The 20,009-nt window shown below is 48.6% G+C and overlaps 10 protein-coding genes across 10 annotated transcripts; 6 read left to right on the top strand and 4 right to left on the bottom strand.

Moving 5' to 3' along the window:
- Positions 1-1,110: 1,110 nt before the first annotated feature.
- Positions 1,111-1,497, top strand: N7503_003892 (uncharacterized protein; the record flags this gene model as incomplete). The annotated part of the gene is made up of 1 exon (XM_057063439.1): positions 1,111-1,497. The coding sequence occupies one exon, from the start codon at positions 1,111-1,113 to the stop codon at positions 1,495-1,497; it is 387 nt and encodes a 128-aa protein (XP_056924354.1).
- Positions 1,498-2,325: 828 nt separating this feature from the next.
- Positions 2,326-2,960, top strand: N7503_003893 (Zinc finger NF-X1-type; the record flags this gene model as incomplete). The annotated part of the gene is made up of 2 exons (XM_057063440.1): positions 2,326-2,915; positions 2,948-2,960. 2 exons carry the CDS (start codon positions 2,326-2,328, stop codon positions 2,958-2,960), a joined length of 603 nt encoding a protein of 200 aa, XP_056924355.1.
- A 107-nt stretch (positions 2,961-3,067) lies between these two features.
- N7503_003894 (uncharacterized protein) lies at positions 3,068-3,742 on the top strand (the record flags this gene model as incomplete). Its single annotated transcript, XM_057063441.1, has 1 exon — positions 3,068-3,742. One exon carries the CDS (start codon positions 3,068-3,070, stop codon positions 3,740-3,742), a length of 675 nt encoding a protein of 224 aa, XP_056924356.1.
- Positions 3,743-4,400: 658 nt separating this feature from the next.
- Positions 4,401-5,724, top strand: N7503_003895 (Single-stranded nucleic acid binding R3H; the record flags this gene model as incomplete). The annotated part of the gene is made up of 2 exons (XM_057063442.1): positions 4,401-4,419; positions 4,667-5,724. 2 exons carry the CDS (start codon positions 4,401-4,403, stop codon positions 5,722-5,724), a joined length of 1,077 nt encoding a protein of 358 aa, XP_056924357.1.
- A 1,106-nt stretch (positions 5,725-6,830) lies between these two features.
- N7503_003896 (uncharacterized protein) lies at positions 6,831-7,202 on the bottom strand (the record flags this gene model as incomplete). The annotated part of the gene is made up of 1 exon (XM_057063443.1): positions 6,831-7,202. The coding sequence occupies one exon, from the start codon at positions 7,200-7,202 to the stop codon at positions 6,831-6,833; it is 372 nt and encodes a 123-aa protein (XP_056924358.1).
- A 1,797-nt stretch (positions 7,203-8,999) lies between these two features.
- On the bottom strand, positions 9,000-10,133 carry N7503_003897 (alpha/beta hydrolase). Its single transcript, XM_057063444.1, has 4 exons — positions 9,969-10,133; positions 9,404-9,916; positions 9,217-9,342; positions 9,000-9,164 (listed from the first exon to the last, which is right to left on the bottom strand). Exons 1-4 carry the CDS (start codon positions 10,106-10,108, stop codon positions 9,011-9,013), a joined length of 933 nt encoding a protein of 310 aa, XP_056924359.1. The 5' UTR covers positions 10,109-10,133; the 3' UTR covers positions 9,000-9,010.
- Positions 10,134-10,454: 321 nt separating this feature from the next.
- pre3 (proteasome core particle subunit beta 1) lies at positions 10,455-11,384 on the top strand (the record flags this gene model as incomplete). The annotated part of the gene is made up of 5 exons (XM_057063445.1): positions 10,455-10,494; positions 10,545-10,590; positions 10,660-10,674; positions 10,733-11,008; positions 11,060-11,384. The coding sequence occupies 5 exons, from the start codon at positions 10,455-10,457 to the stop codon at positions 11,382-11,384; spliced, it is 702 nt and encodes a 233-aa protein (XP_056924360.1).
- A 942-nt stretch (positions 11,385-12,326) lies between these two features.
- Positions 12,327-14,383, top strand: N7503_003899 (putative cyclin-dependent protein kinase complex component). The gene is made up of 3 exons (XM_057063446.1): positions 12,327-12,406; positions 12,528-13,745; positions 13,803-14,383. Exons 2-3 carry the CDS (start codon positions 12,540-12,542, stop codon positions 14,076-14,078), a joined length of 1,482 nt encoding a protein of 493 aa, XP_056924361.1. The 5' UTR covers positions 12,327-12,406; positions 12,528-12,539; the 3' UTR covers positions 14,079-14,383.
- A 2,644-nt stretch (positions 14,384-17,027) lies between these two features.
- N7503_003900 (uncharacterized protein) lies at positions 17,028-18,005 on the bottom strand (the record flags this gene model as incomplete). Its single annotated transcript, XM_057063447.1, has 1 exon — positions 17,028-18,005. The coding sequence occupies one exon, from the start codon at positions 18,003-18,005 to the stop codon at positions 17,028-17,030; it is 978 nt and encodes a 325-aa protein (XP_056924362.1).
- Positions 18,006-19,069: 1,064 nt separating this feature from the next.
- On the bottom strand, positions 19,070-19,881 carry N7503_003901 (uncharacterized protein; the record flags this gene model as incomplete). The annotated part of the gene is made up of 3 exons (XM_057063448.1): positions 19,070-19,148; positions 19,336-19,619; positions 19,684-19,881. 3 exons carry the CDS (start codon positions 19,879-19,881, stop codon positions 19,070-19,072), a joined length of 561 nt encoding a protein of 186 aa, XP_056924363.1.
- Between the last annotated feature and the right edge of the window lie 128 nt (positions 19,882-20,009).

Consider the following 20,009-nt stretch of genomic DNA (forward strand, 5'->3'; position numbering starts at 1 on the left):
CTCTAGAGTCCCCGGTGGTGGGAAATGCGGCTGAACATGTACATTGGGTTGTTGGGTTATTTTTGGCTAATAACGAGAAGTCATGATTGACAGCGACTTGCATGGCTGACCCGAGTCCAACACAATTCTGGCAAATGCCCCGCAGCTAGATCTCAGCAGGATTCATCCTTAGAATCGGCACAAAAAGGATTCCATCTAATTTCCAAGGAGTTATATCCTTGCTGCTACTGACTGATCACCATATTCGAAGATCAAAACGTGGCATGCCATTTGATACATTTCTGACACGCCAGATCTTTCTTAAAAGATAAGTGCACCCGGGCGAAGCTACAAATTTGGGGAAGTGAGAAAAAGCAAAGAGAAACAGAGCGGGATCTTATGTTTACACTACTGTAGGGCTCTCCCTTCTAACCAATCAGACATCACAGCCTACCCCACTGCACGGCCATGCAGCGTCAGCGAACAAGAAAGGAATAGATTAACGAGGCACGAGCCCAGTACGAGGGACATAATTCAAACACTCGGAGCCTCCTTTATCTGTATCCCAGCTGTTGCAAGAAAGCAGGACAGCGAGGACTGATTGCTACACACCTACATCCAGAATGACATCAACCATAGCCCTCACTACTATCTTCACTCCTCCCGCAGACTGCTCATCAAGCTGGACGTATGAAGCTGCCACATACAATGGGGTGGAAAGTGGTCTCCTACTACAAAATGCCATCCAGTCCAGTATGGACGCATCATGTTTTCCACCCGGGTTCAATCATGCGGGACGCGGCACAGGAGCTCCAGTATTCAGCCCAGGGATGTGTCCACACGGATACACAACAAACTACCCGGCTACGACGGTGGAGTCAAACACAATAGCGAGTTGTTGCCTCAAGTCAGATATTCTTCCACCTCCAGCCCACGTTAGTTGAGAGCCTGACGATTTGCCTTTACAGCGGCTACTACTTTCTGACCTCGGGGGGCATGCAAGGATGTATCAGCACCCATACCGGGAAAACATTTGTAGCTGCAAGAGCTGGAGGGTTCACCCTGACCGATTACACCACTAGTACAACCGCTTCGGGGACGATTCAGATGTGGGGACAACCTATCACGATAATGTACCAAGCTAGCGACCAGAGCCTATACACCACCTCAACATCTGCATCAGCAACGTCTACATCCTCATCGTCTACAGCTTCATCCGCCACGTCTTCGGCAGCTTCGTCAAATACACTTTCCGGTGGAGCAAAGGCAGGCATTGCGATTGGGTCAGTCGTTGGGGCACTGTTACTGCTTGGTGTCGGTTTATTCTTTTGGCGCAGCTACAGAAAAAAGCGGCGGCTAGAGGAAGGCGGTACTCAAGGTGCCATGCAAGCACATGAGCTGGATTACAATATGGCAATGAGGCCGGTGCCAATACCGATCGAGTTGGAGAACAGAAATGCGGGGTCGCAGCTTGGAGGGAAACCTGTACTGAATACTAGGACACCTGAGCTGGAGTGATCGTCATGACCTGGGCGCTGGGGGAGACTGTGAAATTCCTCAGATCTGATGTTTTGCAACATACTAGTGTATATAGATCAGTGGTCTGGTAATATTTAATTCATGTCTTCGATGAAAATTGCCAAGGCATTGTCGGATTCATGTCTATGAAGAGGTGTCGGGGCCAGAAGCCTGAACCAAGGGTTGGAGATATCCAGCCAATTGATCGATATCTAAATCCTTGTTAGGACCTCGGGAGGAACTTGAAGCTCGGCCCAGATAGTGATTTCTGAGAAGATTCACATTTGGATAACAGTATTCGCCATGGCAGTATGCTCCATGGCAGGGTCTTTCAGGTTGATTAAGAGTAAGAGTTGACGGGTACTGGTGTGAACATACTGATGCTAAAGCCGATAAACCCTGTGGACCCACCTCAATCTATTCTACCCAATCCTTTCCACCCCAATACCCACCACTTACTCCACCATGACTCACGACGTACATTGATTGACTCACGCCACTGTATCACCGCCCGATGCTCCGCCTAATATTGCCGTACAAGGTTTTTGTCGGAGCTTTCCAGACGCTTCGTTTTCTTAAACACGACTTCGCCGCTCCTTGGAGATTTGAAGGTGCTATCTTTTGCTTTTGTTGTTGCTTCTGTATTATTAAACTTTTGGTCTCCTGGGTTTCTCGCATATCACTCGTTCGAGCCTTCTTGGAAGAGCTCTCCGATTCCCCGCATCAACAATCAAACACTACCTTGTCAACTTGTGAAACGAAATTTCACTAGAGCCGTGTATGAGCACATCGACGGTAACAAATCAGCCATTCGTGGTCTCACAGGCGATGTCAGACCCCGTCGCAGCTCCTGCTGCTCCGAACGCTCCCCGTACCCGCAATCGACGCCGAGGGAGGGGCCCCGCCAACCGCGAAGGCCGACAAAATACACCAGGCCAACCAACAGATGGCCAGCCTCCAATGCAAACACCACAAGCTCAGCCCGATGCCAGCCTAAATACCGCGAACTCGAATGAACAATCACGTCCACGGAGAGGAAACCGTGAAGGAGGCCCCCGACCACGACGAGGCCGTGGCAATGGCTCGCAAAAACCGCCGATAGAGAATGGAGAACAATCTGGACAGCCGGCTCAGGCTCAGTCGCGGGGAATGCGTGCCAGAGGATTTGGGGCTCGGCTGACAAAGCCTGGCCAGGAGTCTGAAGACCAACCACACGGAACGGTGGCGGATAGCCTCCGGGCTGATGTGCCGGATTTTGTACCCGGTATGCCTGCTTCGAATATCGAGTCGGTTCCTTCTTCAGGGAAAGGCAAAGGGAAGGCCAAGCCGAAGGGACCGTCAAAGCCGCCTAAAGTTACGACGAAATCAGTAGCCAACGATATCGCAACCCGAATTCACGAAGACATCGCCCACAATCTGTACGAGTGTCCTATTTGTACCAGTGAACTAGGCCGAAGGTCTAAGGTCTGGTCCTGTGAGCTATGTTGGACTGTTTTTCACCTGAGCTGCATAAAGAAGTGGTCCACAAATGAAGGTGCGGCCGCACAAAATAACAACAGAGAGCCCGATAATGGTGAAGGCTCTGTCAATCCCCGGGCTTGGCGGTGCCCCGGCTGTAATCTTTCACACGAGCATTTCCCTACTACTTACACTTGCTGGTGTGAGAAGGAGGCTGATCCTAGGCCATTTCCTGGTCTACCTCCCCACTCTTGTGGCCAGACATGTTCCCGCCCTCGCAAGGGCTGCCCTCATCCGTGTGACACGACTTGTCACGCTGGTCCATGTGCTCCTTGTACGGCAATGGGACCAACCCAGGACTGCTTTTGTGGTCGAAATTCTACCACAAAACGGTGTCAGGACACTGATTATGAACAGGGTTGGAGCTGCGGAGAGATCTGCGGTGACCTTCTTCCCTGTGGAGAACATTTCTGCCCTCTCCCATGTCATGAAGGGTTATGTGGTGCTTGTGAAATCAAGATCGACGCCCGTTGTTATTGCGGGAAAGTTCAAACCGAAATGCTATGCAGCTCCAAGGAAGATGAAATGGACAGCCAGACTATTCATGCTGATGGGACGGAGGAAGAATGGACAGGGCTTTTCAGCTGCACTGATCTTTGCAACCGGACCTTCGACTGTGGAGTACATTCATGCCAAAAGGCCTGCCACCCCCAAGAATTGCTTCCTGCGCATTGCCCCAAATCACCGGACGTTGTTATCCGATGCCCATGTGGCAAAACACATTTAAGCGAGATCCCCGGATACATACCTCGTACCTCTTGCGAAGATGCAATTCCCCATTGCTTGGAGTCGTGCGGGAAAATGCTACCATGCGGCCATTCATGCGACCAAATTTGCCACACAGGCCCTTGTGGATTCTGTCTCCGCCGTGTACCTGTCAGTTGTCGGTGTGGCCGTAACACTTCAATGAGTGTCTGTCATCAAGGCGATATCCAAAATCCTCAATGTTTCCGTACGTGCAAGGCCACACTGCATTGTGGCCGACATACATGCACGGAGCGATGCTGTCCTGGCGAACAGACGGCCATTGAGCGTCAGGCTCTGCGCCGTAAGCTCAAGGCCCATTTCCGTCCATCAGATGAAGATATCGAAGCCGAGCACATTTGCACACGTATATGTGGTCGAATGCTGAAATGCGGAAGACACACGTGTCCTGAGCTCTGCCACAAAGGTGCTTGTAACACCTGTCGCGAAGCGGTGTTCGAGGAAATTTCCTGTAATTGCGGAAGATCCATTTTGTATCCACCACAGCCATGTGGAACGAAACCCCCTCCGTGCTCTTCTCAATGTGACCGACCCAAGGCATGTGGCCATCCTCAGACAACGCACAATTGCCATGTGGACGAGGAGACATGCCCGAAGTGTCCTTTCTTAACTGAGAAAGCATGCCTGTGTGGCAAGCGGGTGATGAAAAATGTGCCCTGTTGGCTTAGTGATGCCCGCTGCGGTCAGGTTTGCGGTCAGCCCCTAAAGTGCGGTTCGCATTTCTGCAAAAAGGATTGTCATCGATCAGGAGATTGTGAAGATGCAAACAAGCCTTGTCAACAATGCTGCGGCAAGAACAAGACATTGTGCAGTCATCCATGCACTGAGCCTTGCCATGCGCCATACCCCTGTCCGGAAAAGACGCCATGCTCATCCACGATCACAGTCACTTGTGGTTGTGGACGTCTGCGTCAGCAAAGACGGTGCAATGCTGCTAAGGCCGTCATTTCGAAGGGCCAGCTACAGCAGCCAGAGCGGCTACCGGTACTCACACCCTTAGCCTGTGACGAGGAGTGTGGTCGCCTAGAGCGCAATCGCTCTTTAGCATCTGCTCTCGGTGTCGACATCAATCAAACGACCACAGTGCAAACCATAACTTCCACCAATCTCCCTTATTCTACCGAAACTCTTGATCAGTATATCAAACTTGCATCTTCTGTATCACTTTCGACTCTCCAAACTTACGAGTCAACACTGCACTCCTTGGCAATCGATTCTACCAACCGCTCCACCCGCTTCCAGCCCGCCAAGTCTACCCTTCGTTCCTTTACCCATTCTCTAGCAACAGACTGGGGTTTTGTCACCGAAAGTCACGACCCAGAACCCCATCGCCATGTCTTTGTTCTGAAGCCTTTGACCTGGACCCCACCAATCTTCGGCATGGGTACCGGCTCCTCAATCGGCATTGGTGGAATGAGCGTGCGCGAATGTGTGAAGCTCCGCGAACGCGAGCGTACCAAGGAGCGTGAGGCTCAACGTGTTGCTGCTCTGGAGGCTAAGGCTGCCCGTGAAGCAGCAAAGGCACAATCTGGCGTGTCTGGCGATGGTTGGGCCCAGGTTGCTTCTCGGACTAAGGGCAGTGCCAGTAGTACTAGGAGTACCACGCCTGTTCAAAATCCGTTTAGCAGTCGGACAATGTTCTCTGCCCTTTCTGGTGAGGGCGTGCAAGACCAATCGTCCAGGAAGGAGCGCTTGGTTCTTCGGTCGGGTATTGGTGCTAGCAAAACATTGCGCAAAGAACCAGCTGAGGAGGTCGTCGATAGCTGGGAGGAAGCTGAGGAGAAAGAGGAACAGGTGGAGCGCGAACAGGAAAAGGCTACCCTGGATGAAGATCAGCCGCCATTGAATGTCGTGTCTGATGCACAGGATGTCGAGCAGCCGGATGAGACTGAAGAGATCGCTGCTGCTGCCGCTGCTGTTGCTGCTGCCACTGAGCTGGATTGAATCTTCCAGGGCCATTTACTTGAATCATGACTCATGACTGACAAAAGCAAATTGTGTTGTCTATGCATATGATACCCGGGTAGCGTTGAGGACCTCGGGGGTTTCCGTCCCAAAAGTGGGGCTTTCATCATTATCTCGTTTTATGTATTTGTTTATTCAGCCATAAAAAGGAGTTATTTTGAAAAAAATTCCCAATGTAGCCAGCCTAATCAGTAATTTCAAATCTGACCGAGATATCATTTAGGTCATGGTCCTTCGTATTCCAATTTTTTTGCATATCGTTATGCAGTATATACCCTGTACTTGTTCAAAACAAATGTTCTGTGGACCAATCTAGAGATCTGATTTGATTTACATTTTCCATCTAAGAGCCCAAATGACTTGTCCTTACTTTACAGCTCAAGAGTACGGAATAAAGCGTGGGCTTAACACTGTAGTTCATATACGAATCTATGCGTGGCGTATGTGCTACCTTAACTGTAACTGCAAGTATAGGTTTGTTAAAAATGGTAAATCAGAAGTAGATAATAATTCAAGGTCAGTGTGAACTTATTCTAGAATGATACCTATATAGCCAATTTTGAACCACAATTCCTTTGAACCATGGACTAAGCTTTCTTGCAAATTAATCAAATTCAACTTTCGTACCAATATGTCTTCAAGTCCTAATCGATACTCAAAGCAGTTGCATGCCAACGTCCTTGTCCTCCAAGGTAATAAGAAGCGTCAATCCACTGATATAATAGACTAACACCTTCCAGGACATGGCCAGTCAGGGCAATTCGTCTCCTGAAAGACCCAGTTCCTACAGGCGCCTCTAATTTCAGAAACTTTGGAACAGGCCTTGGTGGCAGCCGGGGTAGTTTTGGTTCGGGATCAGGATTCGAGGATGGTGAGTGGGAAGTTGTACAGGGGACCCCGAGGTCAAGTACGGAGTCTTTGTTTTATTTCTTTTTTCTTCTTGCATGTACATTTTTTGGATTTCCTCTACTATCTAGTTAGCAATGGTTCTTCGGTTTTGAGACGTTCAGTATAAATGTAACTCCATCTGATTCAGGGTCACAACAACATATAATATTGCACGTCATTCTCAATATTGATATAATCTAATCAGATGACTCGACCGGAATAGCCTTCACAAACATCAAACACCCATCACTAAAAGCACGATATGGCCCGTGTAACATGCCCGGCTCGCGATATGCATATGCACCAACACCCCATGCCTGATTTAGCGAAAGATCCTCAAGTCCACCTTGTAGGAAGCACACCTCTTCAACGAAGGTGTGTGTGATGGGTTCTTTGGCTGTTGTTGTATTTGGCTCCCACCACTGTAACACAGATTTGTGTTCCGCATCCCCATTCAGAAGTAGTTCCCAGATCCCAGGGCCAACGGGTCTCCAGGGGGTTGATGAGTGGGATGTGCCGGATTGTGGGAGGGGTGGTGGGGTGGTGAATTCTTTTTGAACGAATGACATTTTGCTTGGACCACCGAGTTGCTCTGGAACTCTTTGCCTTTGCTCAGATTTTGCCACTTCTTGTTAAGTGTGTAGAATGATGAACTTAGCAAGCCTCTATAGCGTTGACTGTCTGGTCTGCTCTCATATCGTTAGATAAGCAGCATATGATTATAAATCACGAAGTGTAAGTTCCTCAACACAAGGTGACAGAACTATTATGCATGGAATTTTCATAGGGGTTCCTTGTGGATATTCAGGACGTTCTTAATGCACTTTATGGCGTATCAGGCCAAATGTGTTGAGATCAAAAGTCTGTCACACTCTTACGGGAGTCGGTTCAGCTTGAAGAGAAAAGGAAAAGATTGACTGTACAGTGCCGGAGACCAAAGGCCCCCGGACTTCTGTCAGGCAGACAAAGCTACGAAATCTGCAAATTATTCTTAGCCGTTATAGTAATGTCAGTGTTGAGAGGAGGTCACTTATTGGTCCGTACTCGCCCCCAACATCAATTGTCAGCCTCATTCATTGGTACATAACAGCGCTTCTGCCTGGTTATTTTCACATTCCATGCGCATCACCCACTCCAGCGCTCAGCTATATTGCAAGACCAACGCATCATGCCTCAAGCTCTCTTGAAAAGCAGCTCTGAGTTGAAAATAGTTATAGAGATCGAGACTACTTTCATGCCCGGCGAGACGATCCATGACCATGTGTTTCAAAAGTTCCCCCTTATGGGCCCTGATATCTCTGTTTCCGCTCGCCTCTAATCAAAGTTATTGAGCAACTCGCCTTGACCTTGCTATCGATGACACAATACAATATAAGCACGTGGGATTGACCTTCCAAGGTTAGGCAAGGCAAGAAATTTGACGGAAATGCAGGACACACCACCGTTCACCTTGACAGATCATGCTTGCACACAGAGTCGTAAGAAAGCGGTCCATGCTAACGCACCTTCGAACTTGGATATGCTTGTCGTGTATCGGGTTACTACCTCTCCACCTATTGATCCAGATGTCGCTTTAGGGATAGCTCTAGAGCGGTGGATGTATACCCGTCATTCACAACATATAACATTAAGCATGAACCTCATCTTGAGTGGACTTGAAACCTCAGATGTGCGGAGGAGGTTGTTAAGTATAGAAGCAAGCAAGCAGTTACAGTGATAGGGCCAAGCGATGACTTGCGACGGCCCTAGGGATCGACTACCCATTCTTATATTATTAAATTTCAGTGGCTCATGGTTATTTCCATGGAATTTCGCTGACCGTGGCGGTTGATAGGAAATTTGATTACGTTAGTATATAGTGAATGAAGAGACTTTCCAAGAATAAGGGATGAGGTCCTTGTTTGATATACATAATAGCAAGACCGAAAGATAAAAACAAGGCTGGTCCAGCGTCCTAAAGACAAAAAAATCCCCGACAGCGGTTAATAACAAGAAATGACATAAACAAACAAATTAACCCGAGGAGTCCAAATTAATCACTCGAGACAGTCAAAGCGTGCCGGAAACAGGGCAGCCGTACATTCTTCCATAGGAAGTTGGCTAATGAACTAATAAACAGGGAGGGTGGGTCCATTTGACTTGACGCGCGTCAAGCCGCACTGTTAAGTAAAAGGACCCACGAGACAGGCTAAGGCGCCGCTCGGCTAGCCTGTCAGGTCGGGGAAGAGGGCGAATACAAAAGTAGCTCGTGTTCTTTCATCATTAGAGCGGGTATCATAGTGGTATTTGGTTGGTCAGATGAAAGATAGGTGAAACGGAAGCGTAGGGGTCATTGATCCGTCGTTCGGATGGCAAGTGGCACGTTTCGGATGAACGTTTACCTATCCATAACTTCCTCGGTAATAAAGGAATGGATGTGGTCAAAGTAGCCCGGCTCGGCCACAGAGTCATTATGGGCCCCGTTCGGCAGGGTACGCCAGATTTTGGTCTCCGACTGGCAGACTGCGAATAATCCTGTCATGTGCGAAGGCCTATATCGAGTCAGTCTTGGTCATTCCAACGGCATTCGAGGGCTTGACTCACGGCACAAGTTCATCTTTAAGTCCACTCAAAAACAGAATAGGAATCTTGGCGATCTTGGGAAGCCAATCCTCGCTTTGCCAGGTCTGGTGGCAAAAGCGTGCTAGGTACCGCGCTGGGGGCATAATACTAGATGCCAATTAGTGCTAATTCTTTGTCAAGCGGATAATCGCAAAGGGAGTAAACTCACGATGGAATCAACTTTCGGATACTAAGGAAAGTGTTTTCCAAAATCAACCCTGCGATGTCACCTTGTTCTTGGTTGGTCGCCACCAGATTAATCGCAACGGAGCCACCCAAGCTCTGTCCATAGATGACCAGCTTTGTATCTCTCGTTTCCGGGCGTTGTCGCAAGTAGTCCAAGCCAGTCTGAGCATCAATCTTTAGGCCCACTTCGTCTGGAGTGCCAGTGGACTTTCCGTACCCTCGGTATTCGAGCATGAAGACGTTGCACCCAAGTGTATCCTGGATCGCTTTACCGATGGGGACGCGATGGCCAATATTGCCCGCATTCCCATGGAACATCATCACTGTGAGGTTGCGCTGGGCACGAGACTTGGGCTGCCGCAGGAATAAGGCATGAAGAGACTCCCCGTCGGGTGTTGGGATTTGAAGTTCTTCAAAATCGGTGATACCGAACTGACGGGGACTCGGCACATTGATTCGCGCATCGACTGGGACATTGCGGGGGTAGACCACTTCGCTGGGACCAAGTCAGTCTTACGAGCGCCGAATCGAGGCAAAGGTCGACTTACTTTTGCTTAAAATAGAGGACTCCACTTGCGACCACAGCTAGACCGGAAGAAGCCAGTACAGGCAAACGAAGAAACTGCATTGCATTGTTGGCCATGCTGCTAATGCTCCATGCCGGAGGCGGCGGAGGGGATTGGGACATTGCAACGCGCAGAGACTCGGGGATGAGAAGAAAAAAGTACTTCGGCGAGGCGAGATAATACAACGCTAAGAAAAAGTTGTACAAGGCAAATCCACAAGATCAAAATGATATTAGGGAGGTTAGGGAGTTGTTGTCTTGCGGGGGGCTGGCGATAAACGGAAACCCTATCAGCACTGGCCCTTGCTTCTCACCGCCCGAGCTGGACGCGTTGAGCTTCTGCCTTCTAACAGCTCCAGTGATAGAGCATCAACACCCTCCTCCTACCCAAACTTCAACTCCCCATTCCTCCTCTTGTTTCCTTGCTATACCTTCTCTCAGTGCTTTCATTCATATTTGACCCATCAAAATGGTTCACCAACACGGCGTCACTGGCATGCTGGGCGAAGGTCAGTTGAGCTATCGTCATCGGCCAGTCGGGGAGCTAACATTCATCCAGATGGCATCCACGTTGACATGAACCACTTGAAGAGCGGCGAGGTCAAGTAAGTCCAAGACTGAAGTTATTCCATTGCCCATGAAGATAAGCAAATGCTGACCCGTCACTTGTCTAGCCTCGGAACCTCGATGTGAGTGATCGGAGCTTACCTTTATTCCCCACGATCATCGATTTTAACGACCCAATAGCATGGCAATCAACTTCAAGGATGGTGTTATTCTCGGTGCAGACAGCCGGACGACTACTGGTGCTTACATTGCGAACCGAGTCACGGACAAATTGACACAGGTGCACGACACCATCTGGTGCTGCCGATCGGGGTCGGCTGCCGATACCCAGGCCGTGGCCGATATTGTCTCCTACCATCTGAACATGTACGGCGTGGTCAACAATGAGGCTCCCAGCACCCAGGTGGCTGCATCACTCTTCCAGGAATTGTGCTATGAGAACAAGGATGCGTTGAGGTGAGTACCGGGTTAGAGGCATCGATGAGCACGGACTAACCGCCCTCATAGTGCGGGTATCATCATTGCTGGATACGATCCACGACACGGTGGTCAGGTATACTCGATACCGCTGGGAGGATCCCTACACAAGCAGTCGTTCGCGATCGGCGGATCAGGCTCAACCTACATCTACGGTTACACTGATGCGCACTGGAAGGAGCAGATGACGGAGGAAGAGGGAATCGACTTTGTGCGAAACTCCTTGCGAGAGGCGATCAAGTGGGATGGCAGCTCTGGTGGTGTTATTCGACTGGTGGTCTTGACTAAGAAGGGTGCAGTGCGGCACTTGTACCTCCCGGACAACGACTACACCGGGCCTGGAGTGACAAATTAAATCTGTACTAATAGCATGCGTTGGACCACGGAATGCGAATGGATTATGATCACCTCGATCACCTTGTGCTTATTTCCACTTATCATGTTGGAATCAAGGAAGTGCATAGATAGTGCACCTGTCAGCTGTTGCAGAACGGCGCTAGCCACCTGTCATATTCTGAGCAACTTTGAAAGTCAGGTCAAGGCATCAGGAAGACCAGTAGAGCAGCGAGGGTCTCGGCAGTCTTGTCCGACTAATGTGAACTTTCATCTCCTTGAGCCCTGGAGTATTACATCATAGATGTGGAGGTATGTTGGGGAATTGCAGATACCGATGCACGAAGCCTATAGGGATAGATCTGAATGGTTGAAGCCATGGATAGAAATCTATTTCGGAGTTTATATATCTCACATAGTTAAAAGTTAGTTTGAAATGGATAGATCGAAGTCAATTCGTCTCCGTGCACTGTCATGAAGAATCATGGCCACGGGCGCGCAGATCGGGCTGTCATTCGTCCGATATGATCCCATCCACACCGTCTTTCTTAGCATTTTACGTTGATTATATTGGAATGAATCCTGATAAGTGACTTTCCCCCCCCTTATCCCTTGTTGTCGCGATTTCTTATTCCTGGTTTCTTTTTCCTGGCCTGATCTCTGATTTCTAATTCCTAGTTTCTTTCTCTTTCCCTTCTACCTAGTCGTTCTATCTTTCTCCAGTTAAAATAGTTAGAATCGTTGCTACTAGTTCCCTGATTTGAACCCTGCATTTGACGGTTGAAACAAGAATTGCACCCACTTAGTTGTTCATCCTCTTAGTTTCACCTTCTGCCCGGTTCATCTCCACTGCCCTCACCGTGGAACCAGGTTATCTCTCTGATTGACTGTGGTCTGCGTTGTTCCTGCAAATTCGTTACTTTTGTTCGACTTCTCCGCTTTCTCTCTGGTGCGCTGGCAATGGCGTGGATTGGTATCTGATTCCAACCTTCCACGCGTGTTCTGGCCCTTGAATCCGGGGACCCGGACCTTCGTCATCGAAATGTAGGCAAACCACACTTTTTAACCCCTCTTTCCCTCTCATCCCCGAGTCAAATCCCCATGATGATCCAGGGTTTCGCTTTTCGCTTCGTTGCCCAATCCAGCACTGACCCGCCGAAAACAGACTAAGCTGGCTATGGGATCCATCGTTGCAAACCACGTGTCGTCGGATAAGATCGACAGGATGTTTGGAGCTGGAGGAAATCCAGAGGTTTACTCACGCACGTTTGAGGGCCGCTCTAGATCGACCTCCTCTAATACGACCCCCACCTCTACCACCGCCCCGCCACCCATAGGCTCTGCTCGGCTTCCCGCGCATTCAAACGAGATCCCCGCCTACATCAACTCCCAACCCCCAAACCCCTCCAAGGACCCGTCCCATCCTTCGCCATCCATGACCTCCTCTAACTATGCCTTCCCGAATGATTACTCCTCTCACTCCAACTCTCAGACTCCCCTTGGTCATGCTGACAGGGACTCGATGATCGCCGCTCCATCTGCACCTGCACCACCGGCCTATACCCGGTCTCCGGACTCCCCGCGCCTGCAGCCGACTTTTAGGTCGATGCAGTCTGTTCCAGGATCCGAGGCGAACTCCCCTAGCCGCATTCGCGTACGGAGCTTGTCGCACATTCAGAGCCTGGCCAGTGAAGAATTCCTAGCGCCACCTCCACGATCACACGCTGCCAGCCATGGCTCCCCACAGCGACAGTTTGAAATTAGCTCAATGCCCGTGGGCGATGTCATCGAGATGGTCGCTGGCTTGCTTACCAAGATTACCACCACCAATGATCTCCACCATGAGCATACACATCGCCACATTCCTCCGCCAGATGGGACGAGCAACCTTAGCCCACAAGCCACCAGTGTCCTCGCCTTCCACGGAAAGAACGTCCCAAGCATTACAATCCTCAGCTACCTCACTCGCATTCACAAATACTGTCCTACTACCTATGAAGTCTTCCTCAGTCTGCTGGTCTACTTCGACCGAATGACCGATCTGGTCAATCGGGGACAGGTCGACCAGTTTCAACGGTATTGGGAACCCAGCGTTGGCGAGCCATCTGATTCCTCCTCGGATGCAATGGACACATCGGCGGACCGCCAGGCAGAGGATTCATCAATAGTTACTCCACCATCTTCTACACGCATGACGGCACAAGACCCAAAGAGCCCCAACGCATCAATCTCCCCGGGTCTGTACCCACAAGGAGAAGAAGACAGCCTGTCCCAATTTTTTGTGGTTGATAGTTTCAATATTCACCGACTGGTCATCGCGGGCGTGACCTGTGCGAGCAAATTCTTTTCTGACGTGTTCTACACCAATTCTCGATATGCAAAGGTATGTGGGGTACCCCGCCATCTCATCATTTATTCGCTAACCACTCGGGATATGCAGGTTGGCGGTCTTCCGCTTGTGGAGCTCAATCATTTAGAGCTTCAATTCCTTCTGCTTAATGATTTCCGTCTAGCCATTACAGTTGAAGAGCTCGAGGCGTACGGGACCATGCTGGTCGAGTTCTACGCTCGCGAGATCGTCTCACAACAACAAGCATCCGTCCCCCGGCCCATCCCAGGCTCAGGTGCTGGCTCTCCTTCTGACGCGATGTACATGCGGACTCGCGAGAAGCCTCGAGATCCTACGGAACTCGGCCAGACTCCCACCCCACCTTAGTGCTTGTTTCCCTGGCAATGTGCACAGCATCCCTTCCTCCATCGCTTTTCCACGCGCCTCACCTCATCTCGACACGCTGGGCGTCCGCTAATTGTTGATGGTGATGGTTCGTAAATCAAGCTTACCAATCCTCATTTTCCTCGATCTGGCGCCACATAACCTTCTTCTTTCTTCTCACCTTCACACTCACATATCTTCTGGGCAGTTGCCCGAATTTACAAGTCACGAATTGTATAGATTTTGATGGTCAGCCGGCTCAGCTGATCGGGTTTCTTCCTTCTATGCTATTCCCCCATCTGCACTTCATACATTTATATTTGGGTCTTGCGTTCTGATTTCTTGCGTGGGATTCCTAGCTTCCTTATTGCTTTTTTTTTCTTTTCTTTTGGTTGTTAACCATAGTTGGGTGCTCAGGCGTTCGATTGCATATTGCGTTTGAGGGATTTTGGGTTATTAGGACTGTGTTAGTCTGATCCATATATTCTTTCCGGATCATTTGTCCCTTCTGTATCGAGTAATCTATTCGGGGTGTTTGTTTTACTCAAAGATTCACTATTCATTATTCTAATATCCACGTCCGCGAACCAACCGAACAACAACCCCTGTTAGCAGCCTTATCCAGTTGCAGTGCAACCACTCTGACAGTCTTGCAAGGGTATGTAATGTTTCGGGTTACTGGTCACAGAATGTATTCACAATCTTTCTTGTCGACAAGTCAAAATTCACCTGAAATCCCGAACATTTGAATAAACATCGGCTAGCCCGATTAGTATTGTCATCCGCTAACGGTCTGACCTCGGCTCGGTCCGGACAAAGCTCCAAAATTAACCCTTCTCCGTCCTTGTCAGGCGACCAGCTTTAGTATTAAGTGGAGTCATTGAGTGCACTGAGCCTAATCATTGAAGTTTCCTAAGGCCGTGATATATGGATGCCTACTCTCAGTACTAATCCTTGTGTGTGGCTGAAACCGAGAGAACACGCTCTCTTATGCCGGAAGCTAGGTTGGAGTATTTATATCTCGCATTGAGCTTGCACGTGTCAACTGGTGGCTGAACCTTGGAAGTACAGACATTAAAAGGATTGATGTATACAGTAGACTGCTGAAGGTACAGCCCTCTTCCAACCACATAATCGCATAACGTCCTCCAAATTATATTCTGTCCTCTCGTTTTCCCAATCAGGAAACAGGGTTGATTGGCTAGGACAACTCTAGAGAGACATTTCTTATTTGTATATGTTGTTGGGCGGGCGTGTACATTTAGCAAATTGGTTGTATCAATAGCAATACCCCATCGTAAACGGCGTCAATGGTCCTAAATGCGCAACCTTTGAAAGGAGGCTCTAATTTCCAATTGTGCAGAGAATCTGCATCCAGAGGATCTCTGCATTCTTTCCTAAATCAAAGTCCCCCAAGGGCAGTCCACTTCACCGTCAGATGCTATTTTCCCGTACAGAATATTCCTTCTGGTCACATATCATACTGTCCATACAGCTTGCAAGTGGAAATGCAACAGTAAACTACAAATGAGAATACCTTGGAAAATACTACGTATTCCACCATTCTACAAATCGGCATTAATGGTGCCACAGCAAGAGCTCGCTAGATTGGCAAAGATTTAGATGAAGCTTAGAATGAAATCACTGCTGTTCGATACAATCTCTGAACTCAAAGGAGAATGGATTAAAAGCGTCTTTATCATTCTGATAACAGGTCACCATTGTAATATGCAATAAAAGTCCGGCGAATAGACCAAATAGAGCAGAGATTGGGTATTTGGCATCATGCAGAAGCAAAACACTGATTGTAAAATTATTGATCGAAAGAAGCGACAAGATGGTGATGCACAGGGGGGCATGGAAGAAAAGAAACACTGGGGAAACAAAATCGAGAAACATAACTTCAAATGAGGTCACAGACATAGTTCCCTTGTGGGGCTCTCAATCACGAATGTTTCAGAGCTGAGGCTGTACCCGTAACAAACTCAATCCATATCTTATTGTGGGTACATACTGAAATTTGGGCCCGCGCACAGACCACAACCTTATCTCATCTCGAGATCTCGAGATGGCTTTACATGCTCCATTCTCTCGGTTCACAACTTTATTCAAAGTTGTATGATAGGCCAGAATGCGTATTATCCCAGAATCTGTCAATGTTACTAATGACCAAGTGGGCTTCAGGGAATTTCAACTTACTCTGTGTTATCTGATCGTCAATCACAGCCAGGCATTCATCATCGCGGATTTTAAACATTGCTGATACGGCGATCTTAGTATCATTTTCATGAGCATGAGTTGCAAAGGAGAGCTTACATATCCTTGAGCTGTAGCTGGCCACCATCCTCCATCATTGTGCGATCCCTCGAGAACACACACAGTTCGTCGGTCGTCGGTCGTCGGTCCTGCTGATCTATTAGTCTCTGCGAATCTGTCAATAAGTTAATATGTCAGTCTGTAATTGGTAGCCAGTCAAGTCAGGTTCATCGTCAGTCGGGTCAATCATCAGCCAGGTCAATCATCATCTAAGAAAGTCAGTCTTTGTCAATCTTCAGTCTGCCGATCTGCGAAGGTCTGTCCAAAGTTTTCCAGGTCGAGAGCTTTCCGGGGTCCAGTGTCCAGTGTCCAGTATTTAGTATCCAGGGTCCAGGGTCGTCATACTTTTCGTCATTTTCGTGTTTTCGTGTTTTCGTGTTTTCGAATTAATGTTTGTCGTGCCTTGTTGTGTTTTTTCGTGGTTGTTATGGCTTTCGTGGTCTGTCAAGGCTTCTTAATCGAGTTTGTGCAGCGTATACATAAATAGCGCATCAAACAAGCTAAGAAGATATTAGTCAAAACACAAAGGGAAATGATCAATAATGACCTGTCTCGGCCTTACCTGAGACATGCACTACTAATGCATCAAGTGGCTTCCCGGAAACTCTCACATTCAACAAATCCTACATATATTTGCTAGACACCAGATATGTTCCGGCGAATATTGGACATGAGTTGGAATGAGTCTTCCGGTGGTTCGTCTGGGAAGTACCTTCGGTGGGTAGCGACCCAGTGCCAGGAACAATCGCCATTGCTGGCACATTGCCCTTCGATGTGGGCATTCATAGCCGAAAGGCGTCGGGAGTTCTGGAGACCGCAACCAGATGCATCTTCTGAGCAATACTTTGGAAGCAACAGAGCCAATTCAGTGCCCCTGTATCCCAAGGTATCAGAAATGGCAATATGACCAGGGCTGTAAACGAATTCAAGCTTGATCCAGCGTGGAACTTCTGACACGTTTACATCTCCAAATGAAACATGTTTCTTGGATAGACTAACAACCGCTTCTCCGGAGTTGTCGGTAAGGAATGGCCCCTTCATCTCAAGATTCTTCACATCTGCAACAACAACACGAGCAACGGACACTGGGCGTGACTTGGGTGGCGCAATGCCCAAAGCAGACTTGACCGGGCGTCCCCGAGCCAAGGTAGCAGCAACAGAGCGCTCCAAGCCAATGACACCAGCCGGGAGCACCTTCCGTCCAGCCACAACAAGGAGAGTTTGAATCTGCGTCCGGCGGGGCGCAACCTGCTTAAGAGGTTGAATCCACGGACGAGACCGGCCCTGTCGTGCTTCTCGGCGCTCAACCAGAGGCTTTGGGAGCTGAGAAATGGACTTTGCAATGCTGGGAAGTTGAGCAACGGGCTTAAGAGCCACAGGAAGATGGCGCTGAGCCTGGGTACTGATCGGAACGCGTGATCCTTTTCGAAGATCCGAGAATCGAACACCGATCTCCGCTATGAGAGGGCGTGTGATAACGATAGGCAGCCGGGAGGGGAGAGCCAGAGAAGAACGGAGACGGACGGAAGTCACCATCAAGGTAACCTTATGGGCCTTGGGCCGTCGGACTAGGGTCTTATCAGGAACCAAAACAAAGGCTTGAGTGAAAGACATTATGCGAGTAGACAATAAAGTCAATGAAGCAATAGGTTCGGCACCAATTGGAGTAACAAGACAGTCTGTGGTTTATGATACCAGAGGGTCTGGGGAGAGGAAAGAAGAGAGGAAGTAAACAAACGAAGTGGGATATAAAAGTGCTGCGATGGTTGCGAAGGCTGCCATCCAGACCCCTCCATGGCAACGGAGTTGGGATGAAGATTATCACTAATGCATCTTTCTCACTCTTGCCAGCGGCGCTTAAGTCAATGATCACCAATTATCTCACCTCAGCCGTGGCTTTCTTCTCATCTTATCGCTCCTATAAAATGTAATCATTGATTGAGTAAAAGCCTGCACAAAACGCTGCAATTTGACGAGGCTTGGCTTAGCTCGTGATGAAGAGTAAGCCTGTCATTTTCATTGAGCAGCTGGAACTGAGGAAGAAGGATGAAGTACCGGGTCGTTATGATCAATTGCAAGTACGGTGGCTCGATGAATGGATGTCACAGCGGATCCTGCAAATCAATGGGCAAATAGCTCACTAATGTGGTTCTTCAAGTTCTCATTCATTATGTCTGATGGAATTAATATTGAGTTCTCCAGTAGTTTCCTGCACACAAAACAGTATCTTGCATATGTGGTCAATCCAAACTATACGAAAATAAACCGACTTTTGTCTCAAGTTTGAACTCATAGAGTAGTAAAAAAATTAGACTTCATTACTCATCACTTATTTAGTTTTTATCATGTATCCCAAATGACAGGTTGTGCATACCCTACGAGCAGCGAGTTCGAATATTGGATGCTTGAACGTTGAATGACTCAGAAACTAGGTATTCGGAAAGCCGTGTTAATATCAAGATTCTTCTTCTGGCAAGAGTGGGCTCTTACTGTTGCTTGCTTGGCCCTTCATTGGCCCTGGCCAGCTCTCAATGAGCCGCTGTTCGCTTTCTATCATCCCAGTTTCTTCCTGAGGCACCAAGCCTGAGAAAACCTATTAGCAATAGAATTCATCACATTCTTGGGCAACTTACTGTCATATTTCTGCCCACAGCAATGTGCCTTATAGCTCAGCTGCCTTAAGAAATCTTCTTCAAAACATCCCGCACCATCTCGAAGGCTTTGAGCAGGAATCGGACCGAGGCAATCTTGCATTCCCTGAACAAATACCGTCCAGTCACCTCCTTGTCTTCGTATCATGCTCAGTTTCTGATGTTGCTTATTGCTGATCTCCGAGTTCGTGGTTTTGTTAAAATGTTCGAGCAGATTGGCCCGGTCTTGGTACCCTTTTTTACAAGACGGGCATATATAAACGAGTCGGTTGCCCTGAATGATACTGCGGTACCAGGCCAGGTCATGCGCTGCTTCATCGGACTCCAGTCTTGTCTTATTGGTCGGAATCTGGCCCGCAAGTAGTATCCGGGTTGGATAAATTGGCTGGACAACCAAGAAGGTCATACCTCCACCGAGTCGGGCCGGTTTCTCGATCCAGATCGATTGCGCCGGACTCAGAACCACTTCGTCAACTGCAGGAGCATCTCCAACTTTAAGCGCAGTGTAAATGGCAAATGGTAGGTTCTGAGGCGTCCCAGCTGGACGGGTCGTTTTGATCAGCGCATACTGGGCACACTGTAAACTTTAAACTTAGTAGATGGTACCATGGAAGAATTCGAGAGTTTGTTATAACACTGACGCCCTCATATATCAATCGACGGATCGCCAGTGTAGCCTGATCAATTTGATCTGTCCAAATTTGAATGATCCCATTCTCGTCAGCATCGGCAGCTTTCGCATTACCCTGTAACCAAGGCTCCAGTCCTTTCAAAACCACGGAGATCTTCTCATAGATGTCTGCATTCCCAAGTATCTGAAGATGCTCAAAGGGCTTCATATTCACAGTGCGAAACAAATGTGCTCCAGCTTTCGGTTAATCCAGCCGGGTTGGGGTTTCACCACGTCAAATCTAAAAGCATCATCAACCTGCGAGTCAGCCTCACCTTGGCACATTGTAGGCAAACG

The sequence above is a fragment of the Penicillium pulvis genome (genome assembly GCF_028828015.1).
Source record: "Penicillium pulvis strain IBT 33274 chromosome Unknown contig_1_segment0_segment0, whole genome shotgun sequence".
NCBI classification, from domain to species: domain Eukaryota; kingdom Fungi; phylum Ascomycota; class Eurotiomycetes; order Eurotiales; family Aspergillaceae; genus Penicillium; species Penicillium pulvis.